The sequence below is a fragment of the Equus asinus genome, chromosome 5, assembly GCF_041296235.1.
Source record: "Equus asinus isolate D_3611 breed Donkey chromosome 5, EquAss-T2T_v2, whole genome shotgun sequence".
In the NCBI taxonomy this organism is placed as follows: domain Eukaryota; kingdom Metazoa; phylum Chordata; class Mammalia; order Perissodactyla; family Equidae; genus Equus; species Equus asinus.
Genome location: NC_091794.1, coordinates 99044731 through 99057621, shown reverse-complemented (window position 1 = coordinate 99057621; position 12891 = coordinate 99044731). Strand labels below are relative to the sequence as shown.

Sequence of the window (12891 nt, the reverse complement as noted above, 5' to 3'; positions counted from 1 at the left end):
TGGTAGAGACGTCCAGGAGAGAGCAATGAAGCAGCAGCAATGGGGATGGAGAGGAGAGCGGATTTCAAGAGAGCGCTTGGGTGCAGGTGTCAAGGCTCAGGGAGAAGCTTAACGCAGGAGGCAGTGTAGCCTGATGGTTAAGCACAGGGGCTCTGTGGTGCTGCTTGGGTTCAGTTCTCAGCCTCATAACCTATTGGCTGTGTGGCCTCAGACAAGCTACCTCACCTCTCTGAGCTTTGGTGTTTTCTACCATAAAACAGGAATACTAAGAGCTCCCACCTCTGAGGGCATTTGCCAAGTTGTATATAGAAAGCATTTGGGATGATGCTTCATCCCTTCGACAAATATTTATTGAGCACCAACTATGCCCTGGCATTATTCTTGGGAAGTGGATATAGAAGTGGACAAACTAAAACAAAATCCCTGCCCTCGTTGGGGACTTCACTCCAGAGATTTGGGGGATACAAGATAAGTAAGAATATACACATGTCAGATGGTGATAAGTGCCGAGGAGAAAACAAGCAAGGCAGGAGGGATAAGACGTGCTGAGAGTTTGGGATTTTACCTGTGACCCACATGCCTGGGTGAGCGGTTTTGGAGATGGAGCGGTCACGGACGGTCTCCAGTTCAAGGTGTGAGAGTGGAAATGGGAGGCTGAGCTGGAGGGGAAGCGAAGGTTACTGAGATGCGGGGTCAGGGAGTGGGAGGCACTGTTCCCATGGATGCTCCAGTCACCCAGGTGATGGCCGGGCTTGGGGAGCAGAGGGAGCCAGGAGCCAGGTGCCAAGAGTTTGCTAAAAGGAGGGTGGGACCAGGACCTGGGAGATGGTAAGCCAAAGAGCGTCAGTCCCCCCACCCACGGAGAATGGGTTTCATAGAAAGGTAGAAGAGCAATGGTCTTGGAGCAGCTGTTGGGACTAAGTGACGGCACCCACTCCACCTCCCAACTCTAAGGGGCGACAAGGAATAAGCACCCCCTCCTGGAGAGGACTGAGGGGGAAGCAGGTTCTCCAGCAAGGACACAGAGAGAATCTCCAGAGAGGCACGGAATACCGGGAGCCCTCTGGCTGTGGAGCGGTGGCTGCAGGGACACAGTGGGGGGTGACGGGAGAGGCAGGAGATGGCCAGGGGCTGGCTCAGGGTCGCAGAATAACAGAGTGTCCCTTAGGGCCTGATAGTCTGTTAAAAGATGGGTGGGACCCACGTACTGCCAAGGAGGATGTATTTGGGATGCTGACTCTGACTGATAGACACTGGGACGAGAGTGTGATGGGTTTAGTGTCAACAGCTCTGAAGAGCTGCCCTGGGCCTGGTAGCTAGGGACTTTTCTCCTTCAGCTGGATGCATGGGAAACCCAGAAACAGCCAGCTTTGCATTATGATTACGTATTGATTGGTTCAGTCATTCAACGAATATTTATTCATCACCTACCAAGCACTATTTAAAGTCCTCGGGGAATGTCAGCGAGAAAAACAGGCCCCGAATCCTCACCCATGTGGAGGGGAAGCAGATGATCGGGACCAAACCTAATGCATATTTTATATACAGTATGTTAGTGACACGTGCTGTGGGAAGAATAAAAATGGCAGGATGAGGGATTGGAAGTACGATGGAAGCATGGGTTGCAAGCTTAAATACGGTGTCAAGGCTGGGCCTTCCTGAGAATTTGCCATTTGAGCAAAGACTTGAAGGAGTGAGGGAACGAGCCACACAGCTATCTAAGGGAAAAGCATTCCCAGAAGTGGGAACAGCCAGTGCAAAAGATCTAAGGCAGGAGAAGGGCCAGCATGAAGTCAAAAACGGGGAGTTCAGAAGGGAAACGGGCGTGAGGCCAGATCAGGGGGCCTTGAGGGACGTGGCGAACCGTCAGGGGGTTGTACCGGAGAGTCATGTGACTGGATCCGTGTCTTCAAAGTGTCACTCTGTCTGTTTCATTGGGAATAGACTGTAGGGGAACAAGAGGGTGGTAGCAGGGGAGGGGACAAGAGGGGCTCAGATTTGGAATCGGTTGGCTTGCAGCTTTATTTAAGGTCTGTTTCTTCCATTAGTTTACGTCTCATACTTGCCTTGTTCCCCACTGTCTCCCCAGCACCTAGGCCATCACGAAGGGTGAGTGTCCTTGGGAAGCTGCTGACATTCATTCATTCATTCATTCATTTCCTTTATAAATATTTACTGAGTACTGGTTATGTGCCAGGCGCTGTGCTGGGTGCTTTTTGTAGATTATTCAATTTCATCTTCACAGTGCTGGTGGTGGGAGGTAGTGGCCCCTCCGCTCACCCAGTTTTGTAGACGAGGGAACCAGCAGTCAGAGAATAAAATGACTCACTCAGAGTGAGTGAGAAAGTAAGTTATCCACCGGGATTCAAATCCAGGCTTGTCTGGCTCCAAAGAGGCTTGCCCAAAGGTTGCGATCCTTCAGGGCTTACAAGTTCTAGACCATCAAGGAAATCTTGAGGGCCCAGCCCGGTGGCTCAGCAATTAAGTTCACATGTTCCACTTCAGTGGCCGGGGGTCGCCGGTTCAGATCCTGGGTGCGGACCTACACACTGCTTGGCAAGCCATGCTGCTGCAGGCACCCCACATATTAAAAAGTGGAGGAAGATGGGCACAGATGCTAGCTCAGGGCCAGTCTTCCTCAGTAAAAAGAGGAAGATTGGTGGCAGATGTTAGCTCAGGGCTAATCTTCCTCAAAAAACAAAAAGAAAGAAAACAGAAACAGTCTTGCTATTTCAGTCGCACCGACGCCTCCTGTAACCAGCATAGAATTCTCAGGGCTGAGGTTCAGCTCAACATGTCATTCAAAGAAACTCAGGCCAACAGCCCACAGAATTCAAAGTTTTCTTTGTGCCTTTTAAAGAGCATTAAATGGGACCCAGTTTGTAACTCAGGGCGCCCCTTCTTAAGAATCCTCTCTCCTGCCCCCCACTTCTCCCAGTGGCTGCTCTAAGTTTTCTGTGTTGACCCTGACACACTAAAACCATCACCCTGACACTGTTCCTGAAGCCAAGCCCGCCTCTCACACTGTCCCCGAGACAATGCTGGTAGCTTCTTCCCTGTGTCCCCCGGGTGTTTCCCGTGGCCTGGGGCCCACTCACCACCCAGGTTGGGATGGTTGGAGGGAGGACGCTCAACATGGTTTTCTCTGGTCCCCGTCTCTCACAGGGATGGCCCTGGGCTCCTCCCAGGAGAAAGTCATACACAAGCATCCATTGTACCCCTGTTCTTCAGGCACCCCAAACTCATGTGCAAAACCAAACACATCTCTCTTGAGGCCTCAATGTTGTCAACTGCAAAGCAACAGTGCACCTTATAAGGTGGTTGCGGGATTAAGTGAGATAATATATATGCCTGGCACAATTTCGATATTCAATAAATTCCAGCTGCAGTTACCATCTTCCCCCACTCCCCAACCTCCTCTGCCGCTAGAGTGTAAGCTCTTTTAGGACAGAGCTGCATCTTATCTTTGGATCTCCAGTGGCTAATTCAGGGCCTGGAATACAGGTGGTGCTTATCAGTGCTGGGTGAATTGATGAAGATATGCATTAAATTAGGCCCCAGAGAATTTCAAGTTTATTCTTCCCAAGAGAGCTGATTGTTAAAGGGTCAGTTCTGAGTGAGTCTGCCCCATGTTACCAATATTGCTCACCCAAGCCCCACTCCCTGGGCGAGGGGCCTCTCTAGGAAGGCTGGGGTAGGAACCAGGGCAGTGTGGGGAGACTGGATTAGATAAGATGCCCTTGGCAAAACTCCACCCCAAGATGGACTGGAGCTTAAGTCCAAGTTTGCCACACATCTGGGTGCTGGTTCCCTGAAGCTGCGTTCCCCAATTAGCATTCTGGCCAAGAGCAAACCAGGAAAAGGAGGAGGGAGGGAGCGTGGGTGGCAGGAGACGTGGATCAGGAAATGAACTCCACCATCTTGTTCTGCCCCCGAGAGTCGCCAGCCTTTGCTCGGGCCTCCAGGACAGAGAGCTCCTGAGAGAAGGCGGCTGGGGATGCAACAGCTCCCTCCTGGCTCCTTATCTGCCACCTGCTGTCAATCAGCCTGGCACAGATAAGCCAGGGCCGAGAGCCATCTGGGCTGGAGCCACCAGGGAGAACATAATTAAAAAGACGCTGCTGGCCTGGCAGAGAGGGCAGAAGCATCTGAGGATCCAGGAGGGAACACCAGGAGAACCTAGAGGGAAAGAGTTCCCTTCTTTGAGAAAAGGCGGAGTAATCGGCACTCATTGAACAGCCTTGCAAATACACGGCAACAGGCTACCAGCCCGTGGCAGCCTAGCCTGGCTCATACACCACAGAAGGAAAACCCCGAGAGAATCTGACCTCAGATTTGTATTCCACATTCTTTGTTTCACTTCGCTTCCCATCCCTACCCAACCCCTCAAGGACAACGATTACCTGGAAGGATCTCAGGAGCCTCACAGATAATGGATACGTTGCCCTGAGAAGCGCTATGAGTCTTCATGTTGGAGTGATGATAGCCATCCATTCTTTCATTCATTTAATCAGTGTTGACGCTACAAGGGCAAGCAAAATAGACATGGCCCCGTGCCCTCCAGGAGCATACACTCTAAAGGGGATGACAGACAACAACAGAATAATCTCACAGAGACAAAACGTATCCCTACAAACTGACAGGAGTATTCTGAGGGAGAGAAACTCGGTTCTGTGCGAGGCAGATGAAGGACGCTGGACGCAGGTGGTCTCGCTTCCCTGCAAGGGCGACCCTGAGTTGACACGGAAGGACCAGCAGGAGTTGTGAGTTTGAAAGTGTGTTGTAGTGAGCATTCCAGGTGGCAAGTATAAAGGTGGGAGAGCACATGACATGCTGAGGAATGCAATGGAAGCTGGGAGATCCACAGCATGTTTGGGAACATGGGGAGGGATGAGCTGGAGAGGCCAGCAGGGCCAGGCCACACAGGGCCCTAGGCCATCTTAAGGGCTTTGCTCTCTATCCTACGAACAACGGGAAACCGCTGGTAGGGGGTGGAGACCTGTCCAACTTCTGGGTTGCTATGTTCATCTGCCACTGAATAGAGAATGGGTTCCAGTGAGGGAGGAGTGTAGATTCAAAAGGCCAATGAGGAGCTGTGGTCCAGGTAGAGATGCTGGTGGTTTGGACAAGGATGCTGGTGGCAGAGAAGGAAAGACATGGATGGATGCCAGGGCTTTTCCAGAGATAAATCACAAGCTGTGGTGATGGATTGGGTGTTGGGAGTGGGGAAAAAGAGCTGCCAGGAATGCCTCTCAGGCTTTTGGCCTGCACACTTGGAGGGATGGTGGCTCTCCTCCCTTTGGTACAGGCGTACCTCAGAGATACTGTGGGTTTGGTTCCAGGCCACCGCAATAAAGTGAATATCGCAATAAAGCAAGTCACACGAATTTTTTGGTTTCCCAGTGCATATAAAAGTTATGTTTACACTATACTGTAGTCTAAGTGTGCAATAGCATTATATCTTTAAAAAACAATGTACATACCTTAATTAAAAAATGCTTTATTGCCAAAAAACGCTAACCGTCATCTGAGCCTTCAGCAAGTCGTAATCTTTTGCTGGTGGAGGTTCTTGCCTCGATGTTGACAGCTGCTGACTGATCAGGGTGGTGTTTGCTGAAGGACGGGGCGGCTGCGGCAATTTCTTAAAATAAGACAAGTTGAAGTTTGCCACATCGACTGACTCTTCCTTTCACGAACAATGTCTCAGTAGCATGTGACGCCGTTTGACGGCATTTTACCCACAGAAGAACTTCTTTCAAAGTTGGAATCAATCCTTTCCAACTCTGCCTCTGCTTTATCCGCTAAGTTTATACACTATTCTGAATCCTTTGTTGTCATTTCAACAGTCTTCACGGCATCCTCACCAGGAGTAGGCTCCCTCTCAAGAAGCCACTTTGCTCATCCGGGAGAAGCAACTCCTCATCCATTAAAGTTTTACCATGAGGTCGCAGCAGTTCAGCCCCGTCTTCAGGCTCCACCTCTAATTCTAGTTCTCTTGCTGTTTCCCCCACATCTGCAGGGACTTCCTCCTCAGAAGTCTTGAACCCCTCAAAGTCACCCATGAAGGTTGGAATCAACCTCTTCCAAACTCCTGCTAATGTTGATGTTTTGATCGCTTTACTTTGCCCAGATCCATCAGAGGAATCGCTCTGTATGGCAGCTATAGCCTTATGAAATGTGTTTCTTAAATAATCCATGAAAGTCAAAATTACTCCCTGCTCCATGGGCTGCAGAATGGATGTTGTGTTAGCCGGCATGAAAACACTAATCTCGTTGTGCATCTCCGTCAGAGCTCCCGGGTGACCGGGTCATTGTCAATTAACAGTCATATTTTGAAAGGGATCTTTTTATCAGAGCAGTAGGTCTCAACAGTGGGCTTAAAATATTCAGGAAACCATGCTGTAAAGAGATGTGCTGTCATCTGGGCTTTGTTGTTCCATTTATAGAACACAGGTAGAATAGATTTAGCATCATTCTTAAGGGCTCTAGAATTTTCTGAATGGTAAATGAGCACCGGCTTCAACTTAAAGTCACCAGCTGCATAAGCCCCTAACGAGAGAGTCAGCCTGTCCTTTGAAGCTTTGAAGCCAGGCGTTGACCTCTCCCCTCTAGCTATGAAAGTTCTAGATGGCATCTTCTTTCAGTATAAAGCTGTTTCGTCTACATTGAAAACCTGTTGTTCACTGTAGCCCCTTCATTAATGGTCATAGCTAGATCTTCTGGAGAACTCGCTGCAGCTTCTCCATCAGCACTTCCTGCTTTCCCTGCACTTTTATGTAATGGAGACACTTCTTTCCTTAAAACGCATGAACCAACGTCTGCTGGCTTCAGCCTTTGCTTCTGCAGCTTCCTCAGCTCTCACCCTTCACAGAATTGGAGAGAGCTCGGGCCTTGCTCTGGATCAGGCTTTTGGTTTAAGAGAACGTCGTGGCTGGTTGGATCTTCCATCCAGCCCACTCAAACTTTCTGCGCCGCAGCAACAAGGCTGTTTCACTTTCTCGTCATTTGTGTGTTCACTGGAGTAGCACTTTTAATTCCTTCAAGAACTTTTCCTTGCCTTCACAACTTGGCTGACTGTTTGGCATCAGAGGCCTGGCTTTGAGGCTATCTCAGCTTCCGACACGCCCTCCTCACTGAGCTTAATCATTTCTAGCTTTTGATTTAAAGTGAGACACGTGTGACTCTTCCTTTCACTTGAACACAGAGGCCCTTGTAGGTTATTAATTGGCCTGATTTCAATATTGTCGTGTCTCAGGACACAGGGAGGCCCGAGGGAGGAGGAGAGATGAGAATGGCTGGTCAGTGGAGCAGTCAGAGCGCACACAGCATTTATTGATTAAGTTCACCATCTTATATGGGCGTGGTTCGCGGTGCCCCAAAGCAACTACAAGAGTAACAACAAAGATCACTGATCACACATCACCATAACAAAGAGAATAATAATGAAAAAGTTTGACATACTGCGAGAATTACCAAAATGTGACACAGAGACACGAAGTGAGCAAATGCTGTTGGGAAAATGGCCCCGATAGACTCGCTCGACGTGAGGTTGCCGCAAACCTTCAACTTGTAGAAAACGCAGTCCCTGGGAAGTGCCATAAAGCGAAAGGCAGTGAAAGGAAATACGCCCGTATTTCTCTGGGGTACCCCCACACCCCTCACAATTGGAGTGCTGACTGGAAGGGGTAGATTCATGGAGTCAGAGGAGAGTGTTGGTGAGCTATTCCAATCCCCTCACTTTGCACGGGAAGCGTCGCCAGCTCGGAGATTATAGACCTGACAGAGGGATGGGTCAGAGCCCTAGTCCCCGGACCCTTCTGGGGTTAGGAGAGCACTGTCTATCTCGGGGAATCCCAGGTTGGATGTGAGCCTGCTTGGGCTCTGGCCCTGACTGTGCTCCAACCTGTTGAGTGAATCCAGGCACGTCACATGTCTTCAGGCCTCAGTTTCTCTACTATGAAATGGGAAGAAATGAGATGACCACTTCTCTTCTCGGGGATGGTTGAGAGTTATCATGGGTCACTAACTGGAAGTTCTTGGGGAAATGAAGCGAATGATGCCCTGCCTGCCTGTGGGGTCTGAAGTGGGAGAGCTGGGGTGGGGAGGGGTGGGCAGCCTCTGCCCACTTCCTCCCTTCCTGTCTCTTGCAGGCCCTGAAGGCTGAGTATCCAGCGGGATGCCGGGTCTACTGAACCAGATCACGGGGGCAGCCCTGCCCCTCACCGCGTCCGATGTCACCTCCTTTGTCAGTGGTTACGCCCTGGGTCTGACCGCCTCCCTCACCTATGGCAACCTGGAAGCCCAGCCCTTCCAGGGTAAGGACCCCTGTTGGGCTTCCCCAGGGCCACCCCCCACTCCACGTTGAATCCTCATCCTGACATGTACCAGCGGCAGGCATGGGTGGGTCATATAACCTCTCTGAGTCTCAGTTTCCTCATCTGTAAAATAAGGATGCCATTCTGCCCTGCAGGCCTCAAAGCTAGCAGCAAGTTGGGTCAGGTCGAGCCCAGGTTTGGGCTCAGCCCCAGCCAAAGGTCCCAGCACAACTTACCTCCCACAAAGCCCTCCCACCGTGTCAAAGGTCAGCGCTCCACTTTCTCCAGGGAGCCTCCCAGCAGGAGAGCAGCAAGGCTCAGTGGAAGCCCAGAGCTCCCAGTCCTAGGCGTGGCTCTTGTCCCTGTGACCTTGGGGGAAGCCACTGTCCTTCTCAAAATCAGGATGCTCCTCTGCCTGTATGGCGGCCGGGGTTTACGGGAGGAGCAGATGAGGTAATGCCCGAGAAAGGACCAGGTGGAGTGGAAAACACTCTGCGAATACAATCATCAATGTGGGGCAGTCAGGAGTAGGAGGGAGCTTTGCCTTCGAGAGTTCTTTGTAAATTCCTCTCCTTCCCCCCAAGGGAGGGAGTTACAGGAAGGCTGGCTGGGAAGCTACCCTATAAAGGTTGTATGGCTGGATTCCTTCTCATCCACAGTGACGGGGCCTCCCAACCCCCAAGCTACATGTCTTGGGGCACCACCCTCCAGCCCAACCTGAGGTCCTGAAGCCATTTCAATTCCTCAAAGGACCCCGCAGGGAAAGTTTCTTCCCCTCAGAAGTCTCCCGGGTGGAGTCAATGACCCCGCTCCTCTGTCTAAGGAAACCTGGAAAGGGTGGCTTGAAATAGGACCCACTGGGGGCGCAGGAGACTAAATTACTCAACAGCTTTGGGACAGGCCGGTGGTTTTCCGCATGCAGAAAGAGCCAGTCCCCTCGCGGTTTCTTTGTTTTTTGTTTTTTTGAGCTGAGGAAGATTCGCCCTGAGCTAACATCCATTGCTAACACGCCTGGCATGGCTGGTGAGTGGAGCAGGTCCACGCCCAGGATCCAAACCTGCGAACCCGGGCCACCAAAGCAGAGTGCACAGAACTTTAACCACTTGGCCACAGGACCAGGTCCCCAGGTCCCCCATTTTACAGAGGAGGAAACTGAGGCTCAGAGGGGCCGGAAGCCGAGGTTTGTGGGGGGCTTGTCATGGGCCCAGCACTGTGCCATCCCAGTGTCTGTGGGCAGATTAAACAAGATATGACCTTGATCCTCCAAGTGTGGCACCCGAGCCATCGGCATCACTCAGGAGCTGGTTAGAAATGCAGACTCTCAGACCCCACCCCAGAACTACTGAATCAGAATCTGCATTTTCACAAGACTCCCAGGCTTTTAGAGTTTGAGAAGCACTAAGGTATAAAAATGTGGGGCACACACTCTGGGGCACATGGTGGCTATTTCTTCACTTTCCGTGACGACTCTATGAGTTTGGCCCTATTATTCCCATTTTACAGATGGAGCTGTGAGGCTTAGAGAAGCTGAATGTCCTATGCAAGGTCACCAGGCCAGGGAAGGGTGCAGAGCCCAGATTAGAACCTGGTCTACCTCCTCCGAGGCCCCAGCTCCTAGACGCCACACCACACACATGTGTCTTATTAGGCTCACACAGCAGGTCACATAAAATCCGGATTTCCACTCTCTCTTGGCAAATCAGAAGGCCTGGCCACGGCATCCTCGTGCCTGCAGAGTAAGCTGGCAGGACAGGGGAGCAGCTGTCTCTTTTCTAGTCGCCCCGATGTTCGCACAGCATCTGCTCGGCCCCAGAGCCATGAGGTCCCAGCCTGGTACTCTCAGGCATCCTCTGACTGGCAGTGACACCGCCCTTTGGCAGGCCAAAGGCTCGGGTTCCCTCCCAGGGCGGGGCATGCGGAGTGGGCCCAGGCACCCCGCGATGCTGGGCCCTGCTCTGGCAGGCCTCTTTGTGTATCCACTGGATGAGTACACCACGGTGATCGGCTTTGAGGCCGTCATTGCCGACCGTGTCGTGACGGTACAGATCAAGGACAAAGCCAAGATGGAGAGTGGCCACTTCGATGCCAACCGCATCCGAACCACAACTGTCACAGGTAAGGAGGCTGGAAGGGCTGTGGCAGCGCCTGGGCCTGGCTGGGGTCTCAGGCAGACGGAAAGGGCAACAATGGGATAGGGTAGAGAGAGCACTAAACTAGGAGTCAGGAATCCTGTGTGACCTCAGGCCAATAATTAACCTCTCTGATCTCACTTTAATGTCTGTGAAATAGAGATAACTGTTCCTGTTCTCACCTCAAAAGCATGGTAATGACCAAAGAAGGCAACAAAAGGGTTTTTAAGATGTCTCTAAACAAAAGAACAGCATGTCATTTAAACCCAGAAGTTGTGGAGTGAGTCACACCTGAGTTTGACTCCCTGTCCTATTGCTTGCAAATGGTGTGAGCTTGGATAAGAAATTAAGCCTTATCTGTAAAATGGAACTAACAATTATACGCACCCAATGCTCAACAGAGAACATGTCTGCAGAGCACTCATCGCAGTCCCTGGTGCAGAGTAAGTACTCAAATAACAACTACTGATGCCCACTATTGAGGCGACTGAGGCTCAGAGAGGGTGAGTGACTGGCCTAAGGTCACACAGCATGTTAGTGGCAGACCCAGGGCTTGAATCCAGACCAAGTATCATATAATGTAGCAGATTCCTACATTGGATCTGTGATCAAGGTGAAGTTTGTTCACCTGATCATTAAGATGATCAAGAATCTTCTAATGGGCACTCACCACGTGTAAGATTAGAGTTACCCTCAAGCCGTTATGACTGCTCACAGCCTGGGGAACAGTGCCGGGACATGGTGGGAGGAACCACGATGGGAGGCGGGAAGCGGCTGTGCCGAAAGAGGCCTGGGTAATGTCAGAGGAGGGAAAGAGGGGTCTGGACCGGGGACCAGGGAGTTTTCTGGAGGGGCTGGAGGGAAGGGCAAGACTGGCTAAGTAGGGATGGGGGAGTGGGCCTTTCAGGTGGAAGGGGAGCGCAGGAGCAAAACATGGATCCCAAAGGCAGGGGGCGTTTGGATGGGATGCCGGTGGAAGGAGAGTCTGCGGGCAGAGATGTGGCCCTCTGTCGGGGCCATGTGGGTCCACGTCTCCCACTCACAGCAGGGCACAGTGGGAGGTACACGAATCTGGCTTCAGACCTCCATGGATTCAGATCCTGGTTCAATGAGTTAGTTATTCGTCAAGTCACTTGGGCAAGTGGCACCCCCATGCTGAGCCTCAGTTTCCCCATCGGCAAAATGAGCTCCTCAAAGCTGCCACACAGCAATTAGAGGGGACTAGACATGATAGATGCACAGCCCCTGACTCCAGGCCTGGCACTTAGGAAACAGTCCGCAAGAGGGGGTGTCCGTCACCCCTCGTTCCTTCACACCAGGAAAGGTGGCTTTGGACGAGGATTTGGAGCGGATCCTGTTCGTGGTCAACCTGGGGACCATCGCCCCCATGGAGAACGTCACCATCTTCGTCAGCACCTCGTCGGAGCTCCCGACGCTGCCCAGCGGGGCTGTGCGGGTCCTCCTGCCTGCTGTCTGCGCCCCGACCGTGCCCCAGTTCTGCACCGAGAGCACTGGCTCCTCCAACCAACAGGCCGCCGGGTAAGGGTCCCCTGCCGGACGAGCATGCAGTCTCACTGGGCTGCAGGGACCGGCCAGGTCAAGTCATGGGAGTGCGGGGTGGGGAGATGGGGAGCAGAAGGTGAGGCTCAGGGCTACAGGGGCCACTGTCTGAATTACTGCTCCTCCCCTGCTCGCCTTGAAGACTCTCCCTGATATGCCCTGTGCTGCTATCGGCCAGAAGTGCTGGGATCCGGCAGCCTGGCACCAGAATTTCCAAGCTTTATTCTCTAAGGCTCTCCAGAGGCGTTTTCCGAGCGCTACCACATGCTGGGCACTAGGCCAAGTGTTAGGGAGACAGAGGGCATGAAACTAATGCAGCTCCCACCTTCTCGGATCTTGGTGGGAGAGATCATCATCCACCTAACAACACAGCTAATGTGGGACTATTGACATACTCGCGTGCGGAATTAATGACGCGAAAAGCGCCGTGCAGGAGAAGTTCCTTGGGCTAAGAGTATAAAAGGGGGCCCCGGCCAGGCTTCTTTGAGGACCGGAATTTCAGCTGAGAGCTGAGCGATGAGGGGGATGTAGGCACAGAGACGAGCATTCCTGTCGATGAGAACAGCAAGAGCAAAGGCCCTGAGGTAGCAAGGACAGGGTCCCAGAGAGGAACTGAAGCACAAGTGGCATGAGATGAGGCTGCAGAGATGCACTGTGGCCCCGGCAGACTTTGAATTTCTCCCAAAAGCAACAAGGAGCCCTTAAAAAAGTTTTCATCAGGGCAGGGTGGGGAAGACAGCAAACCCAGTCCCAGGATGACTTCTCTGTGGTCCTCTGAGGTGCCTGCAGCTGAGATCAGGGCTCCTCCCATCTCCTCGTCTGTGGACAGAGGAAAATGAGCTTTCCTCTGCAGGGAGCAAGGACGACATCTTTAAGTAGCCTGCTAC

The 12891-nt window shown here is 52.0% G+C and overlaps 1 protein-coding gene across 3 annotated transcripts in view; it reads left to right on the top strand.

Annotated features, from left to right (window-relative positions):
* Nucleotides 1-12891, top strand: part of VWA5B1 (von Willebrand factor A domain containing 5B1) — a 62101-nt gene that overhangs the window by 13522 nt on the left and 35688 nt on the right. For 2 of the 3 annotated variants that reach the window (XM_070510855.1, XM_070510854.1), the window contains exons 2-4: nucleotides 8151-8315; nucleotides 10278-10430; nucleotides 11764-11983. In XM_070510855.1, the coding sequence (XP_070366956.1) occupies nucleotides 8177-8315; nucleotides 10278-10430; nucleotides 11764-11983 (512 nt within the window). In that variant the 5' untranslated portion in view covers nucleotides 8151-8176. Of the gene's footprint in view, nucleotides 1-8150; nucleotides 8316-9964; nucleotides 10431-11763; nucleotides 11984-12891 lie in introns of those variants that run through there. The other variant, XM_070510853.1, reaches the window with a different exon arrangement.